A 26,633-nucleotide genomic window follows, 5' to 3' on the forward strand; every position below is an offset into this window, starting at 1 on the left:
TGTAACCCTAGTCCCCTTACAAATGGCTAGAGGACACAGGGGGAAAAATTGTCCACTTTAAATTCAAACCAGTGGCTATTGCCCTATTAAGTTCTCACCAATTGTTGCAGTCAGGTTCACATTGCTGGCAGAAAACACCCAACCAAGAGCAGCTTATGGGGAAAAAAAAAAAAGGGGGGGTATTTTGGCTTACAGACTCAAGGGGAAGCTTCATGATGACAGGGAAAATGATGGCATGAGCAGAGGGTGGACATCACCTCCAAGCCAACATCAGGTGGACAATAGGGACAGGAAAGTGTGCCAAACATTAGCAAGAGGAAGCTGGCTATAACACCCATAATCTCTCCCAACAATACACTGTCTCCAAGAGGTGTTAATTCTCAAATCACCATCAGCTGGGAACCTAACATTCAGAATACCTAAGTATGTGGAGGACCCTGGAATCAAACCACCACATTCCACCCCTGGCCCTGATAAACTGATAACCATATATAATGTAAAATGCAATGCATTCATCCAACTTTAAAAGTCCCCGTAGTTTTTAATAAATCCCAATGATATTCAAACATTGTGATAGTCCAAGATCTTTGAACTGAGCCATAATCCAGAAAACAAACAAACAATGGCACAGAATAAACATTCACACTACAAAAAATGGCACTGGGCACAGCAAAGAAATGTTCAACCAATACAAGATTTAAAACAACCGGGGCAAACATCAAATTCTCTAATCAGTTTTAAGTCTCCAAGTTAGATAATTCTAACTAGCAACAAGTCTCTGGAGTTCCAATTCCACCCTTCAGCTAGGCTACTCACAGTCCTGGAAAACCTCAAGTGCCGGTAGCTGTTCTTGGCCACCATCCCATAGTTCTGGTATCTCCACTGGGTGTCCTCTGCAACCCACGGTTCATCCTCACAACTTCATCGGTCCCCATGGAGGTAATTCAACAAGCCTGCTTTACACTTCCCATGGCCATTTCCAAAATATAAGACCATGTTGCAAATTCAATGACCCTCTCTTTCTTGTATTTCTTATACTCCATAATACGTGGTGGGGTGCCAATTTGTTAACCCAGAGGGGAATAGAGCAGACTTGGAAGAACAGGACACTCCTTCAGCATCCAGGCCCCTTCAAAAGATTCTGCATTCTTTTTTTTTAAACATTTTATATATACATACACACACACAATTAATTTATTTATTTGAGAGAGAAAGAGGCAGAAAGAGAGAGAGAATGGGCATGCCAGAGCCTCCAGCCACTGTAAATGAACTCCAAATGCATGCACCCCCACCCCTCCCACGCATCTGGCTTACATGGGTCCTGGAGAATCGAACCAGTATACTTTGACTTTGCAGGCAAAAGCCTTAACTACTAAGCCATCTCTCCAGCCCAAATCTGCATTCTTTCTGTTGTCCCAGTGCAGGTCAGTTGGTTCAATGGTTGTAACCTCTCATAGAACAGCAGATGAATGGGCAACAGTTTCAGCCCAAAGATTCATTTCTTCTATGCCATATCCTTCTGCTCACACAAGTCTGTTTGTACACAAAGAAACCCTGCACAAGTTCTCAGGACATGGACATAACATCAAGCCTCTTGTGCAAACTGCTTCTAGCCCAGTGCAGGCGAAGCTCTTTCTTACCCTCACAAGCCAAATCTCACAGTCCTTAGTTATTACTGCATTCAGGTCTTTCAACTCTGACCAGAATAGTCCATCAAGCTGTACCTACAGCACTACTAGGTGTCTCTTAGGCCAAGGTTTCAAGTCCTTCCACATTCCTCTTGAAAATCAGCTCCAAAAGGCCAAAGCCACACAGTCAGGAGTCTAGCAGCAATGATACCACTGTTCGGTAACAGCTTTACTGTTTCAGTCAGGTTCACATTGCTGGCAGAAAACACCCAACCAAGAGCAGCTTATGGGAAAAAATGTTTATTTTGTCTTACAGACTTGAGGGGAAGCTCCATGATGGCAGGGGAAAAAGATGGCATGAACAGAGGGTAAAATCACCTCCTGGCCAACATCAGATGGGTAAGAGCAACAAGACAGTGTGCCAAACACTGGTAAGGGGAAACTGGCTATAACACCCATAAGCTCTCCTCCAACAATACACCGCCTCTAGGAGGTGTTAATTCCTAAATCATGGTCAACTGGGAATCTAGCATTCAGAACACCTAAGTTTATAGGGGGATACCTGAATCAAACCACCACACCAATTTAAAACATAGCTAAAATTTTAAAAAGGGATGTCTCGGGCTGGAGAGATGGCTTAGCCATTAAGCGCTTGCCTGTGAAGCTTAAGGACCCTGGTTCGAAGCTTGATTCCCTAGGACCCATGATAGCCAGATGCACAAGGGGGCACACGCATCTGGGGTTCATTTGCAGAGGTTGGAGGCCCTGGCACTCCCATTCTCTCTCTCTTTCTCTCTGCCTGTCACTCACAAATGAATAAATTTAAATGAACAAAAATTTTTTTGAAAAAAAGAGGGACGTCTCTCCATGTTTTGTGTTGTCATGTCCAATGCAGACCAACCATGTCATGGCATGTGTTCTATGTTTCATGTAATCTGTCTTTATGGGTAACTAAATTCATGGTCATTAATTTTTCCAATGCTTATGGTCATTAAATATTCTGATGCTTATAGATATATTTTAAGATGATGTTAAATCCTAAGTTTTTCTGCTAAGAATGTTTCTCTACAGATTTCTAACCATAGAATGGTTAACTTTGTGAAACTGGACCATTCGCCAAGCATGGTGGTGCACACCTTTAATCCCAGCACCTGGGAAGCAGAGGTAGGAGGATTACCATGAGTTTGAAGCCACCCTGAGAGTATATAATGAATTCCAAGTCAGACTGGGCTAGAGTGAGACCCTACCTTGAAAAACAACAACAACAAAAAGCTCCTATTTTATTTAAGCTAATAACTTTAGTTATCCAACAGTGCTTTCTCTTTAAAAACAGATTTTTCAAAGGTTGTATTAGAGCTCATCTGTTTTAATTCAACAATGACCAGATTCTGCTCTTTTATGTACCATCAAATAGTGAAGTAATTGTCTCATTTCTGGTATCACAAGTTCATTTGCTCATAAGTAAGTTAACTACCCCAGGAAAGAGCCCCATGCTCAAACAATGGTCTTCATCTAAAATAAATGATTTTAGGCTGGAGAGATGGCTTAGTGGTTAAGCGCTTGCCTGTGAAGCCTAAGGACCCCGATTTGAGGCTCAATTCTCCAGGACCCACATTAGCCAGATGCACAAGGGGGCACACACATCTGGAATTCGTTTGCAGTGGCTGGGGACCCTGGTGTGCCCATTCTCTCTCTCTCTCTCTTTCTCTCTGCCTCTTTCTCTTTCTGTCTGTTGCTCTCAAATAAATAAATGAAAATAACAAAAAAATTATTTAAAATAAATGATTTCAAGCTCTGCAACTCTGTTTCCAACCTTCCCTAAGAAATTGGTACTCACATGCATATCTAAACTAATCAAAGATATTTTCAAATACACATGCCAAGACGTTATGCTGTCTTACTTATCTTTTCCTGACAATTTCTCAGTTACATTGTTTGGTTTAGATTTATTGGTAAAAAATATTATTTTCAAGACTGATAACAAGTTCTACCTGTATTTATAGCTATTAGATATTTTAAAAAAGAAATGTGCCTGCCTTCTCAAAAAGTGCCAGGCAAGGGGGCATATGTCTTTAATCCCAGTACTTGGGAGGCAGGGGATTGCCATGAGCTCAAGGCCATTCTGAGGTTACATAGTGAATTCCAGATTGGCCTGGGCTAGAGCAAGACCCTACCTTAAAAAAAAAAAAAAAAAAAAAAAAAACAGGGCTGGGGAGATGGCTTGGTGGTTAAGTCACTTGCCTGTGAGGCCTTGGGATTCAGGTTCAATTCCCCAGTACCCAGGTAAAGCCAGATACACATGGTGGCACCTGCATCTGGACTTTGTAATGGCTAGAGGCCCTGGTGCACCCATTCTTTCTCTCTTTTTCTCTCCAATAAATAAAGATAAAATATTATTAAAAGTTGTTTCTCTATATTTCTCTTGCCTTAATTGTTTACACAATTCAAACTTAATTCTCTATAATAGGATGGCAAATTTATTTATAGTGCCATACCTCATATTAAGATAGAAAAAATTGCTGGGCATGGTGGTGCTTGCCTTTAGTTCCAGCACTTGGGAGGCAGAGGTAGGAGGATTGCCAAGAGTTCAAGGCCACACTGAGAATACAGAGTGAATTCCAGGTCAGCCTGAGCTAGAGTGAGAACCTACCTTGGAAAAAGAAATTGTAGCCGGGCATGGTGGCGCACGCCTTTAATCCCAGCACTTGGGAGGCAGAGGTAGGAGAATCACTGAGAGTTCGAGGCCACCCTGAGACTACATAGTTAATTCCAGGTCAGCCTGCACCAGAATGAGACCCTACCTCAAAAAAACAAAAAGCAAAAAAGTTGTGGAGGCCATGACACAAAGTTATGTCCTATATTGTAACAGATTAACAGATTTTTATATTGGTTATGTCCATATTACATAATCTTTTGTATTGATACTGTCATTTTTATACTGTTTCAAGGCCATAGCTTGTATTACAGCTTCTGTCCTGCACTAAAAACCACCTTGTATTTGTTCTTATCTCCATAACACAGCTACAGATATCTCTCTGCTAATTAACCTTTTTTTTTTTTTTTTTGTATTTCTGTAAAAGTTGCCTATTTCATATTCAAGGTCTATAAAACAAGGCTAGGACTTTGAGCTCTGAAACTTAACAAAAATAAGACTAATCCAAGATAAAGTATATAAGCTCTAATCCACCAAGAATCAGGATCCAGGCTTTGAAAGAGATTCCCCTGAGCTCACCCTGACATGAAAATAGACTGATTCTCTTCACTCTGTCTCTGGTTCTAGTTCTGTGAACCTTTCCCATATCAATATCAAGGTTAACAAAATCAAGATATTTTAACTAGTTTTGTCTCTTTACTTAAACTCTATCTAAATGTGACATAAAAGTTAAAACTACAAAATTAATGTAAACAACCTTCTGGAGCTCTACAGTTTCACCAATTTACCCCAGAAGGTCCTATAACAGACTAACAACATCTACCTGTGCCCCTTTTGATTGTTCTCCAAGGATTAAAATCAACAGGAGTAGAGACCCTCCCCCATTTTTTTCCCACCATACCACTTCAGCTTGAAAAAGTCAGACTCAAACTTGTTGCCCATCTTCCAAAAACTTGGAGTCTCTCTATTTTAAAAGACAGACATAAGATTTGGCGGTCCTTAAAATACAAGTCCAATTTCCTTTGTCTCTGGCAACATTAAAAGGGTTACAAAAATTGTTTAATATCTGATTAAAATAACTAAGTTATATCCAAATATTAAGTTTATATGGTCTGTATCTGATAAAGCCTTTGTTTTGTTACATAAACACTGTTTGCAACAATAGGTTTCTTAAGTGTTCTACTCTTATGTTTTCCTATTGAGTAAAACTTTTACTTGCTGTAAACTTATTCTAATAGATAAAACTGGCCAAATTAGGGCTGGAAGGATGGTTTAAGGTGTTTGCCTGCAAAGCCAAAGGATCCTGGTTTGATTTCCCAGGACCCACGTTGGGGGGAGGGAGGAGTACATGTCTGGAGTTCGTTTGCAGTGGCTGGAGGCCCTGGCATACCCATTCACACACACTCTCTCTCTCTCTCTCTCTCTCTTCCTCTTTTTCTGTCAAATAAATAAATAAAATATTTATTTTATTTATTTATTTATTTATTTATTTATTTGAGAGCGACAGACATAGAAAGACAGAGGGAGAGGGAGAGAATGGGTGCGCCAGGGCCTCCAGCCACTGCAAACGAACTCCAGATGCGTGCGCCCCCTTGTGCATCTGGCTAAAGTGGGACCTGGGGAACCGAGCCTCAAACCGGGGTCCTTAGGCTTCACAGGCAAGCGCTTAACCGCTAAGCCATCTCTCCAGCCCAAATAAAATATTTTTATAAAACTGGCCAAATTATATAAAATCTATTTCATTGTATTATATAATTATGTAAAACATAATATCATTGTGTTTGTAAAATAATAAGATATTATTAATAATAATAAGAAGAAGAAATTATCAAGATTAATCAAACTTTTAGCTTTTTCAACCTAACATAAATTCATTAGTTCTTCTAAACTAAGACCATTTTAAAAATATTTATTTATTTATTTGACAGAGAAAGATGCGCATGGGAGAGAGAGAGAGAGGGAATGGGCACACCAGGGCCTCTAGCCACTACAAATGAACTCCAGTTGCATGTGCCCCCTTGTGCATCTGGCTAACGTGGGTCCTGGGGAACTGAACCTGGGTCCTTTGGCTTTGCAGACAAATGCTTTAACTGCTAGGCCATGCCTCCAGCCCTAAACTAAGACCTTTTTGATCTTTGGCCCAAATAAGTAAAAATTATATCCCTTCTATATTAAAGACTGACAAAAAACCTTCAGGGTTGGAGAGATGACTTAGCCATTAAGGTGTTTGCCTGCAATGCCAAAGGACCCAGGTTCAATTCCCCAGGACCCAAGTAAGCCATATGCACAAGGTGGTGAATGCATTAGACTTCATTTGCAGCAGCTGAAGGCCCTGGTGTACCCATTCTCTCTCTCTCTCTCTCTCTCTCTCTCTCTCTCTCTCTCTCTTTCTCTCTCTGTCTTCTATCTATCTGCCTCTTTCTCCCCTTCCTCTCAAATAAAAATAAATTTTAAAATATTTATAAAAAAATTTTAAACCTAAACTTCAAAATTAGTTAACTTCTTAATAATATTTAAATTTAAAATAGTTTAAGATATTTCAAATATTGCTTCAATACTAATCTCTTATACTTCCTACCTTACCTAAACCAAATCTTTATATTTCCAAAGATTCTAATTAACCTTCCATCCAAATTAACAATTCCTTCTTCCTTACCTATTACCTATATTATTATTTTCAACTTAAATGCAATATTTGTGTCACCTGTAAATGTCATGTCACATGCAAAATGATTCATACATAGACAGTAACCAGATCATTAATGGTTAATAGATTTAACATGATCTAGGAGTTTCTTTCCTAATGGCTTTGGTAAGTATCACTCTCCTGAAGAGCTGTCACCTTGCCTGTTCATGATCCACATGAGATAATAACCTACCATGTACACAAACTGCAAAGTGAAGTTTGACAAATGGAGAACCAAAAGCTGAGACTCCCAAAAGCCACACCTGTGTGACTAAAATTTCAATGATGGGCTGGAGTGAGACCCTACCTCAAAAAAAACAAAAAAAGAAGAAGTAGTTAGTTCTCAGGCTGGAGAGATGGCTTAGCCGTTAAGGTGCTTGCCAGCAAAGCCAAAGGACCCATGTTTGATTCCCTCGTACCCACGTGCTGCACAAGGTGATACATGCATCTGGAGTTTGTTTGTAGTGGTTGGAGGCCCTTTCTCTCTCTCTGTCTCTCTCTCCTTGCAAATAAATAAATAAACAAACAAATAATTTTTAAAAAAAGAAGTAAGTTTTCATTCCCGTTGACTGTAGATTTTTGAATGTCATAACAGGGACATAGGTCACCAAAGTATAAAGCCTGTTAGGTGAATCCTCATCCTCATTGTGTTTCCTGGACAACCACACATGGATAAAATAGGGGACATTCCTTATTCTCTTGGCCCAGACAACTTTGTTGAGCCTGGTATCAGTGTGCACATCAGGAGTCCCCATCTCCTTCATGGCAAACTTCCAGATCCCTTTGAGGGCCCGAGGGGTCCAGTTCTTGAAGCCCACTCCATGGATGCGCTTGTAAATGTTGATGGTGTATTCTCCAATCACCATCTCGTTGATAGTAGAATGGTCCTTATTTTTCTCACCAACCTTCTTTGCAGGAACCATTCTGCCAGGCCCAAGTTGGAAAGCTCCAAAAACATATTTAATTACAATTTGTTAAGAGTGAAAAAAAATTGGATTCTGATGCTGGGCATGGTGGCACATGCCTTTAATCCCAGCACTTGGGGGAGGCAGAAGTAGGAGGATCATAGTAAGTTTGAGGCCACCCTGAGACTACATAGTGAATTGCAGGTCAGCTTGAGCTCGAGTGAGACCCTACCTCAGAAGAAAAAAAAAAAAGGATTCTGTAATCTGTTGTAACCTCTTTATTCTACTTAAAAATTGTATTTATTTTGTGTTTTCAAGGTAGGGTCTCATTCTAGTTCAGGTTTCACCCTAGGCCAGACTAACCTGGAATTCACTATGTTGTCTCAGGTTGGCCTTGAACTCACAGCTATCTTCCTACCTTAGCTTCCCAAGTGCTGAGATTAAAAGGCTTGTGGCACCACAACTGGCTTTCAAAATTTATTTTATTTATTTTTATTATTGGGGGGAGATAGAGAGAGTGAGGGGGGAAGAATAGGTGCTTCATGGCCTTAGCAGTTGCAGATGAACTCTAGATACATGTGCCACTTTGTGCATCTGGCTTTACATGGGTGCTCAGGAATCAAACCCTTGTTGCCCAGATTATTAGGCTTTGCAGGCAAATGCCTTGCTAAACCATCTTTCCAACCCTAGTCATTCTACTTTTAAAATGGAGTGTTGCCAGGCGTGGTGGTGCACACCATTAATCCTAGCACTCGGGAGGCAGAGGTAGGAGGATTGCCATGAGTTCAAGGCCACCCTGAGATGAAGAGTTAATTCCAGGTCAACCTGGACCAGAGTGAGACCCTACCTCAAAAAACAAACAAAAAAAAAAAAATGGAGTGTTGGGGGGTGGCTAGAGAGATGATTTAGCAGTTAAGGCACTTGCCTGCAAAGCTAAAGGACCCAGGTTCAATTCCCCAGGACCCATGTAAGCCAGATGAAGAAGGGGGCACAGCATTTGGAGTTTGTTTACAGTGGCTAGTGGCCCCATCATGCCCATTCTCTCTCTCTCTCTCTCTCTCTCTCTCTCTCTCTCTCTCTCTCTCTCTCTGTCTTACCTACCTATTTCTCTCTCAAATAAATAAATAAAAATAATTTTAAAAAAATTTTTTAAATATAGAGTGGGGTAAGCTTTGAAAGTGATCTAAACTGAGCATGGTGGTGTACACCTTTAATCCCAGCACTTGGGAGGCAGAGGTAGGAAGATCTACGACTGTAAGTTCAAGGCCACCCTGAGACTACACAGTGAATTCCAGGTTAGCCTGGGCTAGGGTGAAACCCTGCCTCGAAAAAACCCCAAAATACTGAAGTTATGTGCTTGCTTCAGCAGCACATATGCTAAAATTGAAATGATACAGAGAAGATGAGCATGGCCCCTGCACAAGGATGACATGCAAATTCGTGAAATGTTCCATATTTTTTTCTTTCTCCCTTAAAAAAATAATGAGTGAATATGCATTCTTCTTCTTTCTTTGTGCCCCCCCCCCGCCTGGGAGGGGTCTCACACCAGCCCAGGCTGAGTTGGAATCTTGGAATTCACTATGTAGTTTTTGGCTGGCCTCAAGCTCATGCGATCCTCCTACCTCTACCTCCTGTCTTGTTCATTTTGGAGACCAGGTCTTGCTCTATAGCTGAGCTGGTCTCACATTCATACCAATCCTTTTGCCTTACTCTGCCAGGTGGTGGGATTTGACACAATCCACCATGTCAAGGCTAGACTAAAATGTTTTACTTTTTTTAATGTTTTATTTGCAAAGAGAGAGAGAACATGAATGAGAATAGGCGCACCCTCTTGCCATTGCAAACAAACTCTACACATGAATCACTGTGTGCATCTGACTTTTACAAGGGTACTAAGAACTTAAACCCTGGTTGTCAAGCAGGCACCTTTAACTGCTGAGCCATCTCTCCGGCCTGAGAATATTCTTGAACTCTTTCCCCCACTCTGTCTTGAGACATCTAGCCCAGGATGGCCTTATATTTGCTTCTGCTCCCTCGTTCTGGATTTACACAGGTGAGCCAGTACACCAGGGGTTTGTTTCTGCTGCTGCTGGTGGTGGTCTAGGGTTTGTTTGTGTGAGACAGGCTCTCCCTCTGCAACCCAGCTGACCTCACATATCCATCATCCTCAGCCTCCTGAGTATAGTGTGATCACAGATGTGTACTAGCACACCCATCTTATATTATTTGGAAGTATTTGGGAGACTGAATAGATATATGTTGTACTAAATATGTCCTGTTTCATCACAATGCTAATCTAATTGTAGGTCACTGAATGGATTCAATTTATTTCCTTAAGAGTTTTCTATCTCAGGATCATATTTAATAGCTCATGGTACTTCAGTGACTACATAGTCTAAAAATGACTTTAGGATTATCTAAATTGAGTTTTAGGATTTGTAGAAAAAAAAACCTTTACTGTAGCTCGAAAGCACCCACTTAGAACAACAGGAAAATAACTGATTAGGGCAAAATCAATCATTAACATGGACCCACTGACAAAATGGCAAGGACTTAGCTTTATCTAAGCTTGAACTTTGGGTGTCATTAAATGCTATTTAAACCAGGTATAGTAGCTCTTGCCTTTAATCCTAGCCCAGGCTGAAGCAGGAGGATCACTGCGAGTTCAAGGCTAGCCTGGAATAAGATATTGCCTCAAAATCAATTGAAAACTATTTAGGAATGGGGTATGGATGTGGGCTGGAAGCGTTAGTAAGCGGCAGAATGCTTGCCTAGCAGGCCCAAAACACTGATCTGTAGTATTGCAGAAGACAAAATCAAAAAGCTATTTATTGATAACATTTCTGATGGTGGCATTTTAAGAGCACATTCGCATTTCATTAAAATTATATTTTAGGTGTCATATGTTCTGTTATGAAAGCACATTTATACTTCGTATTCTAGGGAAGAATTTGCACTTAGAAGCAGCCCAGCACATACACTGTTAATGGTTTGTGCTGAGTTTATCCTTCCTCTCCATATCATACTGCGGCTCAGGAGAAAAGCAGGACTCTGGGCCGCGGAGCACGTGAACCCTCTCGTGCCTGCTCGAGGGAGACTGTGGTGAGGAAGGTGCGATCCGCCCTCCCCTCTGCACAGAGAGGAGCTGGTAAGAGAACAGGGCGGCTCCGAGTCTCCGAGACAAGACCGGGAAGCTCGCGGTGGAACTCCTCTGAGCCATCTGGCCGGAAGGATGAGTGCTCAATGTTGCCTCTGTTCTGGCTCCCTCTGAAAATGCTAATGAGAAAAGCTCCAGGAAGACAGATCTTTGGGATTTTAATCCACTGTCCCCTCAGATTGCTGACCACGAATAAAGCACAGTTTAAGGATTCAACCCCATTTGCAGTGGCAAGACGCCCTGGTGTGTTCATTTGTTTGCTTCTTGAGCTGGGAGAGGGCATCTCACCTATAACCCAATCTGACCTGAAACTCAGAAGCTTGCCCCTCCCCCGCCTAGGGCTGGGGTTACAGGCCCATGTCACCACACCTTACTCAAAATGACATGATGGGGGCTGGAGAATATGGCTTAGCAGTTAAGGCATTTGCCTGCGAAGACGAAGGACCCAGTAAGACAGATGCACAAGGTGGCGCATCCATCTGGAGTTGGTTTGCAGTGACTGAAGGTCCTGGTGTGGCCATTCTCTTTCTCTCACTCTCTCTCAAATAAATAAATAAAATATATTATTTAAAAAAAAGAATGACATGAGAAGTGTCCAGCAGGTTAGCAGTGGAGGAGAAGAAACTCAAGTCACTCAGAATGGAGTCTGATTAATAAGAAGTGAGGCAGTGCAGTTGGGCTGTGATAAGGGAATTGTGACGGGAAGTGGTTAGGAAGGAAGAGAAAACTGGGCTGCTCCTGTTGTCTGAACCCTTCACTCTAAGATAGCTGAATGAAGGGTTTTTTGTTGGTTGGTTGGTTTTTTGTTTTTTTTTTGTTTTTTTTTCTTCCAGAGGGTCTCACTCCAGGCACTTGGGAGACAAGAGAATTGCTACCACTTGAGGACAGTTACTGCCAGTTGGGCTACAGGGTAACAGATGCCATCAGGCTTGGCAAGCAAGTATTTAACCACCGAACCATCTCTCCAGCCCCTGAAGTCTTATGTTCTTTTGAAAGTCTCACCATGCCTTTGCAGACACACACCATGCCTGGCAAAGTTTTATTCTCTTTTTTAGGGTCTCACTCTAGCCCATACTAACCTGGAATTCGCTATGTAGTTTCAGGATGGTCTTGAACTCACAGCAATCCTCCTACCACTGTGTTGCAGTCAGGTTCTCATTGCTGGCAGAAATCACCCAACCAAGAGCAGCTTTTTGGGAAAAAAGGGGGGAGGGCTTATTTTGGCTTCCAGACTCAAGGGCAAGCTCCATAATGGCAGGGGAAAACGATGGCATGAGCAGAGGGTGGACATCACCCCCTGGCCCATAGGAACAGGAGAGTGTGCCAAACACTGGTAAGGGAAACTGGCTATAATACCCATAAGCCCGCCCCCAACAATACACTGCCTCCAGGAGTAGTTAGTTCCCAAATCTCCATCATCTGGGAACCTAGCATTCAGAACACCTAAGTTTATGGGGGACACCTGGATCAAACCACCACACTCTGCCTCTCAAGTGCTGGGATTAAAGGCATGCAACACGATGCCTGGCCCCAAAGCTTTATTTCGTTTGTTTGTTTTTTTAATTTTTTTAGAGAAAGTGAGCCAGTAAGAGAGAGAGATTGGGAGAGAGAACTGGTATGCCAGGACCTCAGCCACTGCAATCAACTCCAGATGCTTGTGCCACCTAGTGGGCATGTGTGACCTTGCACTTGCCTCACCTTTATGCATCTGGCTTATGTGGGATCTGGAGAGAGATAAAACATGGGTCCTTAGGCTTCGCAGGCAAGTGCCTTAATGGCTAAGCCATCTCTCAAAGGCACTTGCCTGCAAAGCCAAAGGACCTCAGTTCGATTTCCCAGAACTCAGATAAACCAGATGCACAAGGAAGCCCATGCATCTGGAGTTCATTTGCAGTGGCTGGAAGCCCTGGCACACCATTCTCTCTCTCTGCCTCTTTCTCCATCTCACATAAATAAGTAAATACATAAATAAATATAAAATATTTGAAAAAAATATTTATTTGAGCCAGGTATGGTAGTGCATACCTTTAATCCCAGCACTTAGGAAGCAGAGATAGGAGGATCATTATGAGTTCAAGGTGAGACTGTTGCAAAAAATAATAATAAAACTGCCAGGTATGGTGGCATATGCCTTTAATTTCAGCACTCAGGAGGCAAGGGTACAGGGATTGCTGTGAGTTTGAGGCCAGCCTGAGATTGCATAGTGAGTTCCAAGTTAGCCTGTGCTACAGTGAGACCCTGCCTCAAAACAACAACAAAAAAAAACCTTCAGGGACTGGAGAGATGGTTCAGTGGTTAAAGGCACTTCCTTGCCAAGCTTGATGGCAAGTCTCACTCTGTAGTCCAACTGTAGCAACTGGCCTCAGCTGGTAGAAGTTATCTTGTCTTCTGAGTGGCTGGGATGATGGTCTTGACTCACCCACACCCAATGTGAATGGATATTTGCCTTGCTCGTTTGTTTTGGCTTTTTTTTCATTTTCTTTTAGAGAGAGAAAGAATGTATGGGCATGCCAGGGTCTCTAGCCACTGTAAACTAACTCTAGATGCATGCACCACTTTGTGCATCTGGCTTTATGTGGGTACTGGGTAATTGAACCTGGATCGTTAGGCTTTATAGACAAGTGCCTTAACTGCTGAGCCAGCACTCGAGCCCTTAAAAATTTTTTTTTTAGCCAGGCATGGTGGTGCACGCCTTTAATCCCAACACTTGGGAGGCAGAGGTAGGAGGAGAGCCATGAGCTCAAGGCCACCCTGAGACTACATAGTGAATTCCAGGTCAGCCTGGGCTAGAGTGAGACCCTACCTTGGAAAAAAACAAAAATAAAAAATTATTTCTTTATTTTAGAGAGACAATGGGCTCACTGGGGTCCCTAGCCACTACAAACAAACTCCAGACACATGTACCACCTTGTGCATCTGGCCTTACTTTTATGGATACTGGGGAATCAAACCTGGGTCCTTTGGCTTTACTGGGCAAGCACCTTAACCACTAAGCCCATTTTTGTTTGTTTGGTTTTTTGAGGTAGGATCTCACTCTGACTCAGACTGACCTGGAATTAACTATGTAGTATTAGGGTGGCCTCGAACTCACGGCGATCCTCCTACCTCTGCCTCTTGAGTGCTGGGGTTAAAGGTGTGCGCCACCACGCCTGGACACTAAGACTATTTTTAAAAACATTTTTTATATATTCATTTGCAAGGAGAGAAAGCAAATGAGAATGTGCGCACCAGAACCTCTTGCCCCTGCAAATAAACTTCATATGCACGCACCACTCTGTGCATCTGGCTGTTGTTCCTGGGAAATTGAACCCAGGCTGTCAGGCTTTCAAGTAAGAACCTTTAACCACTGAGCAATCTCCCATCCCTGAACTTCCATTTTTCCGCCTTATCTCTTCCTTCCCATGTACATATACTATGTGTTTGCCTGATGTGGTCCCATGTTCAAATTCAATCTTGTGAACTCCATCGCTTAAAACAACATTAAACAGCCACAAGACCTGTCACGTTTTTTCCAGCCTATAAATGAGGGCTGTCCCCACTGCCAGCAGCAATTGCTTGGAGTGCAGTCAGCAGCTGCCATGCCAGCCTTGTTCAGGCTCTGAACACAATCCCAGCACTCAGCCACTGCAGCGCTCTACCTGTTCAATCCAGCCCCCATAGTCTTTTTCTTTTTCTTTTTGAGGTAGGGTCTCACTCTAGCTCAGGCTGACCTGGAATTCACTATGTAGTCTCAGGGTGGCCTCGAACTCACAGTGATCCTCCTACTTCTGCCTCCTGAGTGCTGGAACTAAAGGCGTGCACCACCACAGCTGGCTAAATCCACTAATCGCCATATTCTTTTTTTTCCAGTTATGTACACAATGTATACAGTCATGTTGGTACCATTGTTAGCCTCCTCCCTGCCCTCCCCCTCTGCAGGGACTCTCCTGGTTGGGGAATGTGGGCATTGCATTTTGGGGTTAGCCATCAGTTTTGGGTAAGAGGCAATGTTTCTGTGCACGATGACCCAATATGTGGCTCTAACAATCTTTCCACCCCCTTTTTTGCAAATTTCCCCGAGCCATGCTGGGTTCATTTTAGGTCTGCTTCAGTGATGAGGTCTTGGGAGCCTCTGTGTCTCTGGATATCTGGTTTGGTAGGAGTTGAGTGTTCTCTGTGTCGATCTCCTTCACCCTTGTGCTGCCACCAGGTTCACCAAGAAAGCAGCACTCTTGCTCATTTTCCCAAATACTCTTAGTTTCAGCTGGGGCCCTTTTGAGGTGTGATGGGCTGGTTCTCTTCTTAGAACCTGTGTCCATCTGAAAAAGAGAAGCAAATTCTCCAACAAAGAGTGAAGTTAGCTTCAGATAAATGAGATAATCTTTGCTTTTTTTTTTTTAAGAGAATTTAATAGGTGTAGGCCCTCTTGGAGCCCACGATTGGTGGGAGCTTGATAATGGAGAGCGAAGTCCCCATATTCCTGTCTATCCAGCACTCAGCCACTGAAACACAGTACCTGCTTGCTCCAGGCCCCATGCTCTTGTCAACCCCAACACTGCCTGAAAGTCCAAGATTTCCCAAGTGTGAGCCCGTAAAATCAAAACACCATTATTTAAAATAGTATTTACTGGGCTGGAGAGGTGGCTTAGCGGTTAAGCGCTCGCCTGTGAAGCCTAAGGACCCCGGTTCGAGGCTCGGTTCCCCAGGTCCCACGTTAGCCAGATGCACAAGGGGGCGCACGCGTCTGGAGTTCGTTTGCAGAGGCTGGAAGCCCTGGCGCACCCATTCTCTCTCTCTCTCTCCCTCTATCTGTCTTTCTCTCTGTGTCTGTCGCTCTCAAATAAATAAATAAAAAATGAACAAAAAATATTTAAAAAAAAAATAAAATAGTATTTACTCATTTGCAAGGGGAGAGAATGTGGATGTGCCAAGGCCGTTTACTACTGCAAGCCAACTCCAGACTCATGCACCACTGTGTACCTGGCAATTAAACCCAGGCCAGCAGACTTTGCAAGCAAGTACATCTAACCGCTAGACCATCTCCCTAGCCCCCAAACACTAAGTATACATAATAGCATAGAACAAACATTACTGCAAAAGCATGGGTAACAAGAACATATTATACCAATGTAATATCTAAAGTAAGCAGGACAAATAACAAATCCTATAGCTCCATGTCTGATATCTGGGACCAGTGAGCGGCAAAGTCTCTGGGGTTCCAATTCTGCCCCTCCATCTGGGCTGTTTACAGCCTGGCCTCTCCAGCCAGCAGCTCTCCTTGGCAGCCCACATATAGTCCTGGCATCTCCAAAGTCCTGGAGTCTCATCATGACCTCTGTTCAGGGATTGTGACCCTGTTCCACATTGCCTAGGGGCCATACCCCCAAAGCCATGCTGCAAATTCAATGACCCTCTCTCTAAAACCAGTACTAGATGGACTACCAAATTTATTAACCCAGGGAAGGATATAAGCAACTTTGAAAAGCAGGAAAACTTCTTCAGCATTCTTCCCTCAGTCCCTCCCCCACTTTCCAAAAGAGCATCAGGAGCCTTCCTGCAGTTCCAGGGCAGGTCAGCTGGCCCCATCACAGTGGTTGCAGTCTCTCAAGTAATTGCAACTGAGGTGGGCTCTTTCATTTCTTTCTGTGCTATATCCTTCTGTTCACACCACTTCATTTCCTCTAAACTCAACCATGCTCAAGTTCTCAGGACACAGGAAGAACTCAACCAGTCTCTCACACAGACAGTCTCTAACCCAATCTGGACAAAGCTTTTTTCCCTCATAGGCCAAGCCTCACAGTCCACTGTTCTTTCTGCATTTAGTTCTTTCAATTCTTACCAGAATGGTCCATCAAGCTCTGCTTACAGTTCTACAAGGCATCTCGTCTAAAGCTTTGTATTATTTTTTACTTATTCGTGAAGAGAAAGAGAGAATGGGATGGGGGAGATATGGGTACCCCAGAGCCTCCTGCTGCTGCAAATGAACTCCAGAGCCATGCACCCCTTTGGACTTCTGGCTTTGCATGGGTACTGGGGAATTGAACATGGATTGGCAGACTTCAGCCACTGAACTATCTCCCCAAATCCAGAGTTTCAAACTCCTTCCATGTTCCTCCCACAAATCAGTTACAAAAAAAAAAAAAAAAAAAGCAAAAGCTACATGGTCAGGTTTCTAGCAGCAATGACTCCATTCCTCTGGTTATAATTTTCTGGTATGGTTTCCTTTGCATTGCTGGAATACAATACCCAACCAAAAGCAGCTTATGGGAACAATGAGTTTATTTTGGCTTAAAGCCTTGAGTGGATGATGGCAGGAAAAAGATGACAGAACAAGAGACTGGACTTACCTCCTATCACAGCAGGTAGAAAACAGCAGCAAGGGAGTGAGCTGAGCTCTGGTAAGAGGAAGCTGGTTAGGACACCCCAAAACCCACCACCAGGAACCCACCTCCTCCAGCAAGCCTACTCCTCCCAAATCCACCAGCTGGGACCAAACATTCAAAACACATGCACTTATGCAGACATCTGATTCAAACTACCACACCATTGTTGTTCCTGGTTCCTGGCACAGACTGTTAAATGAACAGACTTTAACCCAAGACTAATAACAAAAAAATAATAACAGATTAGTGCCATATTCCAGCAATGCTGTGAGCTTTTCTTCCTTGTATAATCAGAATGTCTGAATTTCTTTTATTCTACTTATTTATTTTTATTAGTTATGGACACACTTAGTGTGTAAACAACACATGCTGGTACCATCCTTTCCCTCATCCCTGTCCCCCCTGACCCTCCCTTTTGGGGATGTAGGTCATCCCCATGGGGATTGTGGGTTGTGTATTGTGGGGGCAGCTGTCACTTACTGGGGAGAGGCAATGTCTCTGTGTATAATATCCCAACTTGTGACTCTTAACAATATTTCCACCCCCTCTTCCACAAAATTCTGCTGGGTGCATTTTAAGACTACTTCAATGATGGGCATGTAGGGGCCTCTGGATCTCTAGTTTGGTAGGTGAGTGTCCTCAGTCTCTATCTCCTTCACCCTTGTGCTGATATCAGATTCACTGAGAAAGCAGCACTCTTGCTCATTTCTCCAGTTTCTTTGTGGTTTCAGCTGGGGCCAGGGTGGAGTGCCCTGGGTCTTTTATCAACTCAGGTCCAGCTCTCATCTGAAAAAGAGAAGCAGATTCTCCAATGGAGAGTGAAGTTAGCACAGGTTAAATGAAATAACCATTATTAATTTAGAGAAAATTTAATGGGTGTAGACCCTCTTATAGCCCAAGATTAGTGGGAGCTTGATACTGGAAAGCAAAATCATTATCTGGATATGACTCTGACTTGTTTCCCAGTTCCAGATATGGTTTCCTTTCCACTGAGCAGATCTGTTAGCCAATCCAAGAGCAACTGGTTACCCACCATGACTGTGTGCCACTATTGCACTTGTGTGAGCATCCCATCAGGTTGTTTGCTTCTGAGTAGCTTAGATCTTGAGTTGCTCAAACAGATGTTGGCTGCTTGCCCCTGATAGCTCATGTAGTGCCTTCTAACACTATATGAGCTAGCTGTATGGGGACTGGTTCTCTTCCAGATTCCAGAAAGGTCTCTCCATACTCTGTGCTGACATCATATGGTGTCTTCTGCAGTAAGGTCTTACTATTAACCTCTGGTGAGTAATCAAGTGCTCTGACAGAAGTCTGTCTTGTTTTGGGAGACCTTGTAGGTCTCTCTGATCAATAGCTCATTGTGGGTGTTAACCACATCCTTGTACCTAGGAGCTGAAGCCTGGGTCAGTTGGATGCTATCTTGACCAGAAGTCACCTCTAAATTTCCTTATGACTTGCAACTTAGGTTTCTGTAGTGCATTGTCTAAAAAATAAAGATGAAAGGTTGTGTGGGTAAGTAAATACAGAAAAGAGCTCTTCTCTTGGAGCAAGAAAAGTGCTCTAAAACATATAACATTAAAAGACTATACTTAGTGAGGAAACTCAGGTTCAGTAAGCTAAATGTCACATGTTCTGTCTCATATGTGGATCATAGCTAAAATGATTGGACCATGATGTGAGTTGGAATAAAATTCAGTAGCAGAAGCTACTAAGTTAGAAAGGGGATCTAAAGGGAATAGAAAGGGAGGGAGGGGTACCCAAGAGGATAGTATTGTATATATGCAAGTAGAAGAACAGATTAATAGGGGTGTAAAGGCCTAAGTAAGGTCAGGGGGAGAGATTGAGTAAAGGAAAGGGGGGTAATCAAAATCTAAGAGGGTATGAATAAGTCATATGAAAACCTACTTTTTGGGGCAATGGCACACCCAAAAGCCATAGATTGTTACTAGAAAATATTCAGTGTCAGGGATGGGATACCTTCCAGGGAGTTGTTTGCCAGGCAAGTCCCTGATTTCCCCCAAAACTTTACAGGCCATTTCCAAGGCTCTTGGTTTCCCACCAGAAATAGATGGTGTGGTGGTTTGATTCAGATGTCCCCCATAAACTTAGGTGTTCTGAATGCTAGGTTCCCAGCTGATGGAGATTTGGGGATTAACACCTCCTGGAAGGTTGGGGGCAGGCTTATGGGTATTATAGCCAGTTTCCCCTTGCCAGTGTTTGGCACACTCTTCTGTTCCTGTTGTCTGCCTTATGTGGGCCAGGGGGTGATATCCACCCTCTGCTCATGTCATCATTTTCCCTGCCATCATGGAGCGTCCCCTTGAGTCTGTAAGCCAAAATAAACCTTTGTTCCCCAAAAAGCTGCTGTTGGTCAGGTGATTTCAGCCAGGAATGTGGACCTGACTGCATCAGATAGGAAGACTCTGTTGCTAAACACTCCATTGCTTGGGCTACAAGGTCACTGAGAAATCCTGCTAGAGCTGAGCTGAAAACCTCCTCTATGTAGACCAGGTGACAGGAAGCCAGAAAGAGCTATACTGCATGCAAGAGTGGAAGCATGGAAGAGACAGAAATCACCAGTGGAGATAACAGTGGACACTGCAAGCCTTAAGTTTGGCCAGCCAGGCCAAATGAGTCAACAGGTACAGTAGTGGCATGTATGTTATGGGAGAAATCAACTACTTTCTAATTGGATTGGAGGCCCACTTCATGGGAGGGAATATGTGCATGGTATTGAAAAGCTATGATGGGGGAATCATTAGCCCTAGTGGTGTAACGTCTGCTGGTATCTGGCTAAATGTATATACTGTGCTCACTAAACTGCCTGCTGAGAACTTCTCTTAATGTTCATACCCATGCATTAATTCTACTCTCACTTTTGGTTAGGGAAGCTTCTCTTTTCAGATAGTAGTGACCTTGGGATGACTCAGAAGGCACCATGGTGCTGAGATGAAGTGACAGAGGAATGTTCAACACTGAAACATCTCTATAACACCTTCCAAGGCTCAGGATCCATGGCAGAAGAGGAGGTGGAAAGAATGTAAGAGCCAAAGGAATGAGAGGACTGCTTACAATACACTTTTCCTGACACAAAATGACCTGGATTTCCATGACCTCACAGTGCCTGACACTACCTACACAAGACCATCATAATAGGAGGAAAAGATGATGACATCAAAATAAGAGAGAGGCTAATTGAGAGAGGAGGGGATGTGATGTAGAGTGGAGTTTCAAAGGGGAAAGTGGGGGGGGGGAGGGAATTACCATGGTTTATTGTCTCTAATTGTGGAAGTTTTCAAAGAAAACATTTAAAAGTAGCATGTAGCAGAGGAGCCCTCACATCTCTTACTTTAACCCACAGTTGCACATAATAAAAATCAACATATGGCTACACATATATCTTTGCAAAAGGGCACCCTAGAGTCTGGAGGGACAGGCACTGAGATGATAACAGGCTAGCTGTGGGAGGTAGCTGGGCCAGGGAACAGTGAGAGGACAGCGGACTTCAGCACTAACTCTAATGCCTGTATATTTGCCTCAGTGCTGTTTGTGCATTTGTAGTATAGAGCACTCTTTTCCCATAGGTGCTAGACAGTAATGCAAATAAAGAGTGGGAACTATACAGGCTATGTGTGGCAATTTATAAGTAAAATTTTCTGAAGAAATAAGAGGCATTTATTCCTAAAACAAGAGAAAGGAGTTTTATATACAACTTCTGTGGCTGGGAGTTAATAGATTTCCTGATACCTCCATATGTGTGCACACACATGTGCATATGCAGCTGACCTACCACTATTTTGATCTGAATATGGACTCATAAGTTATGTTCCAAAAAATAGTGGCTAGTACTTCTTACAGTGCAGAATTGAATTAATTATTGCCAACTTGCTGCAGGAAAAAGATAGCTTATCTCTACTTTCCATGCCTTCAAATAGAGAGCATATGAATAGAAATTAGAGATCACATAATTTGGAGAGTTTGTGAATTGCTTTCTATTATTACCTGCCTACCTTGAAAAATATTGGCAGCAGCTCTTATATATATGCAGCTCAGCCTTCTTCAAGAAAATGAATTAGGAGGGGCAGAGAAGTTTGCTAAGTGGTTAAAAACTCTTGCTTACAAAGCCTGCTGGCCTGAGTTCAATTCCCAAGCCACCCACAGAGCCAGACTCAAAGCACAAATGTCTGGTGTTAATTTGAAGTGGCATACATACACCAACACATACATGTGCAAATAAATAAAATTTAAAAATTATTGAGTTATTTGGTATATACCAAAAATGCAATGAAACAGAGGAAGCCAGGAATAAGAAGGTGGCAAGTATGTGTCACCAAGTCCTATACAGTAGGGCTATACATTTTAATGGGAGCTTTTAGCAACCAACGGAAGGAATATAACTGATTATTAGTCACCATTAAAACTGGGCCTGATGGTGCAAACTGTAATCTCAGCTACCAAGAAAGCTAAAGGAGAAGTATCTTGAGTTCAAGGCCACCATCTCAAACAACTTAGCAGGATTCTGCCTCAGAATAAAAACTTTTTAAAAACTTGTCATGATTTCTGTTTAAAAGCAAATATTTCAGGCACAACTATTTTTTTTGAAAAAAAAGTGTCTGATAATGAGACACACAAGGCATTTTCCCCATGGGTTCTCATTATGTGATTAGTCTCAATAAAAGCCCTAGAGAAAATTTAGTAATGGGTTGCATATAGCTTATGCCTTGTAACTTCCTTCCACATAGGCCAAACCTTCTCATTCAACTCTGTGAAAATAATTCTTTTTTTTTTTTTTTTTTTTGGTTTTGCAAGGTAGGGTTTTACTGTAGTCCAAGCTGACCTGGAATTCATGATGTAGTATCAGGGTGGCCTTGAACTCTCAGTGATCCTCCTACATCTGCCTCCTGAGTGCTGGCATTAAAGGCATGCACCACCATGCCAGGCCTGTGAAAATAATGCTACTTGTAGGCAGAACAAAGTGGTCTTGCTTTACACAGCTTTCCGAGATCTGGATGGATCCAAAGACAAAACTACCTTTCAGTCTGAAATGGCAGAATAGTCTTCTATCTATCTTTCCCAAGGACTGTTTCTATACCAGATATCTGCTGGAGGCTCTTATCCTTGAGAAAGGCGGCACATATCCTCTGTGGAAAGGCAAGGCCATTCCCTAGATTGCCTCTGGTGCTTATATTCTCATTGCTGCCAGCTATGGTGAGAAGTAAGAATGTTAAGTCTCCATCATACAGTGTCATACTGAACTCTGGATGTCTCTGTTCTGAACGGGTCACCAGCCACACACCAGGACTTCTCAGAGTCGTCCATCCCAGCTGCCTCACTGGCTAGTCTTTCTCCTTCATTTGCAGCTCCACTGCTCATCTTTCCCATCAATTTAGGAAACAGCAAAAATCCCTGACAAATACCAGGTGATACACAGGTAGTTTATCTCTTTTTCTGTCCTTTAGACCTCCCATTTCTATTATAAGGTGACTTAAAATATTTTCTCCAAGGCAATTATTTCTACCAAAGTTTTTTTTTTTTTTTTTTTTTACTAGTACCAGAGCTTCTGATAAGAATTGATTCATGGGCTGATTAGGTGCTTGCTTGTGAAGCATAAGAATTTATGTTCAAATCTGCAGGGTCCACACATGCACAAGGGGAGGACATACACATCTGGAATTCATTTGCAGTAGCTAAAGGCCCTGGTGCATCCATTCTCTCTCTCTCTCTCTCCCTCTTTCTCTCTCATACAAAAAAAAAAAAAAAAACAAACAAACTTGATTCATGCTGAGGGTGTAGTTCAGTGGTAGTATGCACCATGCCCTGGGTTTAGTCTCTGCACCAAAAATATCCATCCATATATATTCTCTGTACCTATATACATAATCTCAGGTAGAATTAATTTTTGTTAAAACCTTTAGTGAATATGTAGGCAGCAATGACTATGCACCAGGCTCACCGCTGCTTGCTAAATGCATAGCCCAAACATGACAGAGTGCTTGTTGGAAGTAACATGAGTCTGGACATGCATGCGACAGCTCAGTTCAACAGCCCAACAAGCTGTGTGATAGCAGAAGGTTGAAATGCTAAAAACTGAATCTGACTCAGACAAATGTAATCCACATATCCGCCCATTCCTTAACAGAATAATAAAAGTTTCCAAAATGCAGTGTTAACTCTTCCTGGGGAGAAATGACTAAAATGTCTGTTCATGGCAGATGGGGTATCAAAACCAGAGAAAACAATTTCACCCCAGTCTAGCTTAGTGAACCAGTGAGTTTATTGGGGTTACTTCCAGGAGTGTGAGTGAGGGGCTACAGAAGCATGGGCAGCGACATCTCTGAAAAGCTCATCCAGCATGGCTGACCACTCAGGACACGTGACTCATGAAAGCCCCGCGCTTAGCGCTCACTGCACACCTGTAGGCTGCAGGACTTTAGGGAGGGGCCTTGTAAATTTCACCACCCAGGACTGACTTTTTGCTCTGTTTACCTCCAGAGTCTCATAAGCCTTCCTCAGATGAGAATGGAATGCTTTAATTTAAAAGATGTTGCCACAGACAACTAAGACAATACTCAAAATAAATTTTATAATTTCTAGACTACCTTTAATGGCTTTTTATCCCCTCCCTCTACCCCATCTTTATGTCTGTTACCTTTGGCAGGATGTACTGAAACAGCCCACATCAGCCTGGGGCTGGTGATTTTCCTACCTCAGCCTTGCCAGCAACTGGGTTTACAGGATTACAGGTGTGTACCACCACACTTGGCCTTGAACTCATTATGTAGCCAAGAATGACGTTGATGCTCATGTTTTCCCTTTGTGAGTGCGTGTGTGTCACCATGCCAGACTTAATGGCTGCTTTCTTAGTGGCAGTGTCAAACTGTTAACACTTAGCCACATGACCATGCTGAGGTCTTTGAAGACCACAATACTGACATCCCGCGTTGTCACCTGGCTTCTGAAACACTGAAGATAGAAGAGCAACAAGCCAACATATGGAGACCAAAATGTCATCTTTATTACTGATAAGGGCCAGTTTGAAAGGTGAAGGTTCTATCGGTGGGCAAGCGACTTGACTTCCTAATGGTTTATGATACTTGACCTCCAACTGTAGTCGACATACCTGTAAACCTTTATGCATAGAGGAGAGAATGCTAAGCCAGCTTCCAAAAGGGAAAGGGGAAAGGGGATGAGGAGGGGGTTACAGATTATAGATGACTATTTTACCTTTTCTTTTTTTAAAATTTATTTTATTTATTTCAGAGAGAAAAAGGGGGGGGCAGGGAGAGAATGGGTGTGGCAGGACCTTCAGCCACTGTAAACAAACTACAGATGCATGTGCCACCTTGTGCATCTGGTTTACATGGGTCCTGGGGAATTGAACCTGGGTTCTTTGGCTTCGTAGGCAAAATGCCTTAACTGCTAAGCCATCTCTCCAACCCCTATTGTTTTGTTTTTTGTTTTTTTTTTTGAGGCAGGGTCTCACTCTAGTCCAGGCTGACCTGGAAGACACGCAGTATTTGCTTGGCTTATTTCTTTAACATAAGATCTAGTTCCATCAAATTTTCTGCAAATAGCTTTTCATTATGGCAAAATAACACCCCACTGTGCACATACAGCACATTTTCTTTATCCATTCATTTACTGAGGAGCACCTAGGCTGATTCCCTAACTTAGATAATATGAATATAAACATGATAAATACAGGTGTGCAGTTATCTGTCTGGACACTGCCTTTGACTCCTTCAGGCACACAGCAGGCAAGGTACAGCTACATCGTCCCCCTCCTCCATCCTTTTCCTTGTTGTTGTTGAGACAGGCTCTCACTCTAGTCTAGTCTAAACTGACCTGGAACTCACTCAGTAGTCCCAGCTTGCCTTGAACTCACAGTGATTCTCCTACCTCTACCTCTTGAGTGCTGGGACCAAAGGCATGCGCCACCAAGCCCAGCAGTTCCTGCATTCTCATGAGACCAGCACTCATTCTTCTTCTTCTTCTTTTTTTTTTTTAGTTAGCCATCATATGTTTATTTTTGATTTTTTATTTATTTATTTGAGAGTGACAGACACAGAGAGAAGGACAGATAGAGGGAGAGAGAGAGAGAATGGGTGTGCCAGGGCTTCCAGCCTCTGCAAACGAACTCCAGATGCATGCGCCCCCTTGTGCATCTGGCTAACGTGGGACCTGGGAAACCGAGCCTCGAACCGGGGTCCTTAGGCTTCACAGGCAAGCACTTAACCGCTAAGCCATCTCTCCAGCCCCGATCATATGTTTTTATTACAAGGTATTTTAAATTTTGGGTGTTACAATTGTGACAGAAAATCAGCTTCATACCAAAAATACACTTTCAATTACTTTTATCAAGCAAATAAAAACAAATTTCATTTATTTGCTCTTTCCAGATGGTAAAAATTCAGTATCATATAAGACAGATGTGTAATTAAACATACAAAATGAACATGTACTGAGTTTTCAGAAACAAAAGCAAACATAAATAGTAATGATAAAACTTTGGAAAAAATAACATACATTTTAGTTGTGGAAAATACGATTCTTAATTATGTACAGTCTTGTACTTAATAGAAAGCCATCTCTTTAAGATTGCACAAAACATAAGACCAGTACAAGCATATCTTATGGCATGTAACACTACCTAGGCCAATTGTTCCTTAGCCCCAGGGTATAAAACCTATTTGTAATTTAATAAAAGGTATGCAGTTTTGTTTGAGGAAGACAGTCTTCCTCAACTCACATTAACCTGCAGTAATCCCACAAAAGGCTGTACAGGAAATTTCACAAAAAGAAATATTAAATAATTATTGTACTCACTTCATGCTGAATAAACAGCCAAAAAAATGGGCTTCAAAGTAAACATGGTTGTCATTCAACATTTTTAACACTTTAAAAGACCATTTCTTTGCCCTGTAAAACACTTTGTGTTTAATAACGACTGGCAATCTCAGTATGTGAAAAACCCAGCAAAAACGGAGCCGGCTTTGGCCTCCCTTACTCTCATGAACACAGTTCTCAGGATAGGAGTCGGTAGACAGAAGAGCCAAAGCTCAAATGCTCGAGCCCCTTAGAACCAGACTACTGGATGTGCTGTTATTAAAACCTTCCTCAGCTCATTTAGAAGAAGTCAAAGGCAGGAACAATTCCACTTGTATTGTGCCACAGCCCTCAATTTCAAGAAAAATACATTTTAGGGAACCAGAAAAATTGCACAAACCATAAGAACCACCTGA

The 26,633-nt window shown here is 42.5% G+C and overlaps 2 protein-coding genes and 1 non-coding gene across 3 annotated transcripts in view; 2 read left to right on the forward strand and 1 right to left on the reverse strand.

Annotated features, from left to right (window-relative positions):
- The window catches only part of Slc25a30 (solute carrier family 25 member 30), a 180,685-nt gene that overhangs the window by 62,351 nt on the left and 91,701 nt on the right, over nucleotides 1-26,633 (forward strand). The window lies entirely within an intron of this gene.
- LOC101603126 (60S ribosomal protein L31-like) lies at nucleotides 7,504-7,890 on the reverse strand. The gene has a single exon (XM_045146040.1). The coding sequence runs from the start codon at nucleotides 7,888-7,890 to the stop codon at nucleotides 7,504-7,506; it is 387 nt and encodes a 128-aa protein (XP_045001975.1).
- On the forward strand, nucleotides 9,226-9,332 carry LOC123459619. Its single transcript, XR_006636378.1, has one exon. It is a non-coding gene; the product is annotated as a U6 spliceosomal RNA (small nuclear RNA).

The sequence above is a fragment of the Jaculus jaculus genome, chromosome 3 (genome assembly GCF_020740685.1).
Source record: "Jaculus jaculus isolate mJacJac1 chromosome 3, mJacJac1.mat.Y.cur, whole genome shotgun sequence".
Classification (NCBI taxonomy): domain Eukaryota; kingdom Metazoa; phylum Chordata; class Mammalia; order Rodentia; family Dipodidae; genus Jaculus; species Jaculus jaculus.

Coding starts and splice junctions, on each gene's coding strand:
- LOC101603126 (XM_045146040.1), bottom strand. CDS start 7,890: ATGGTTCCTGCAAAGAAGGTTGGTGAGAAAAATAAGGACCATTCTACT.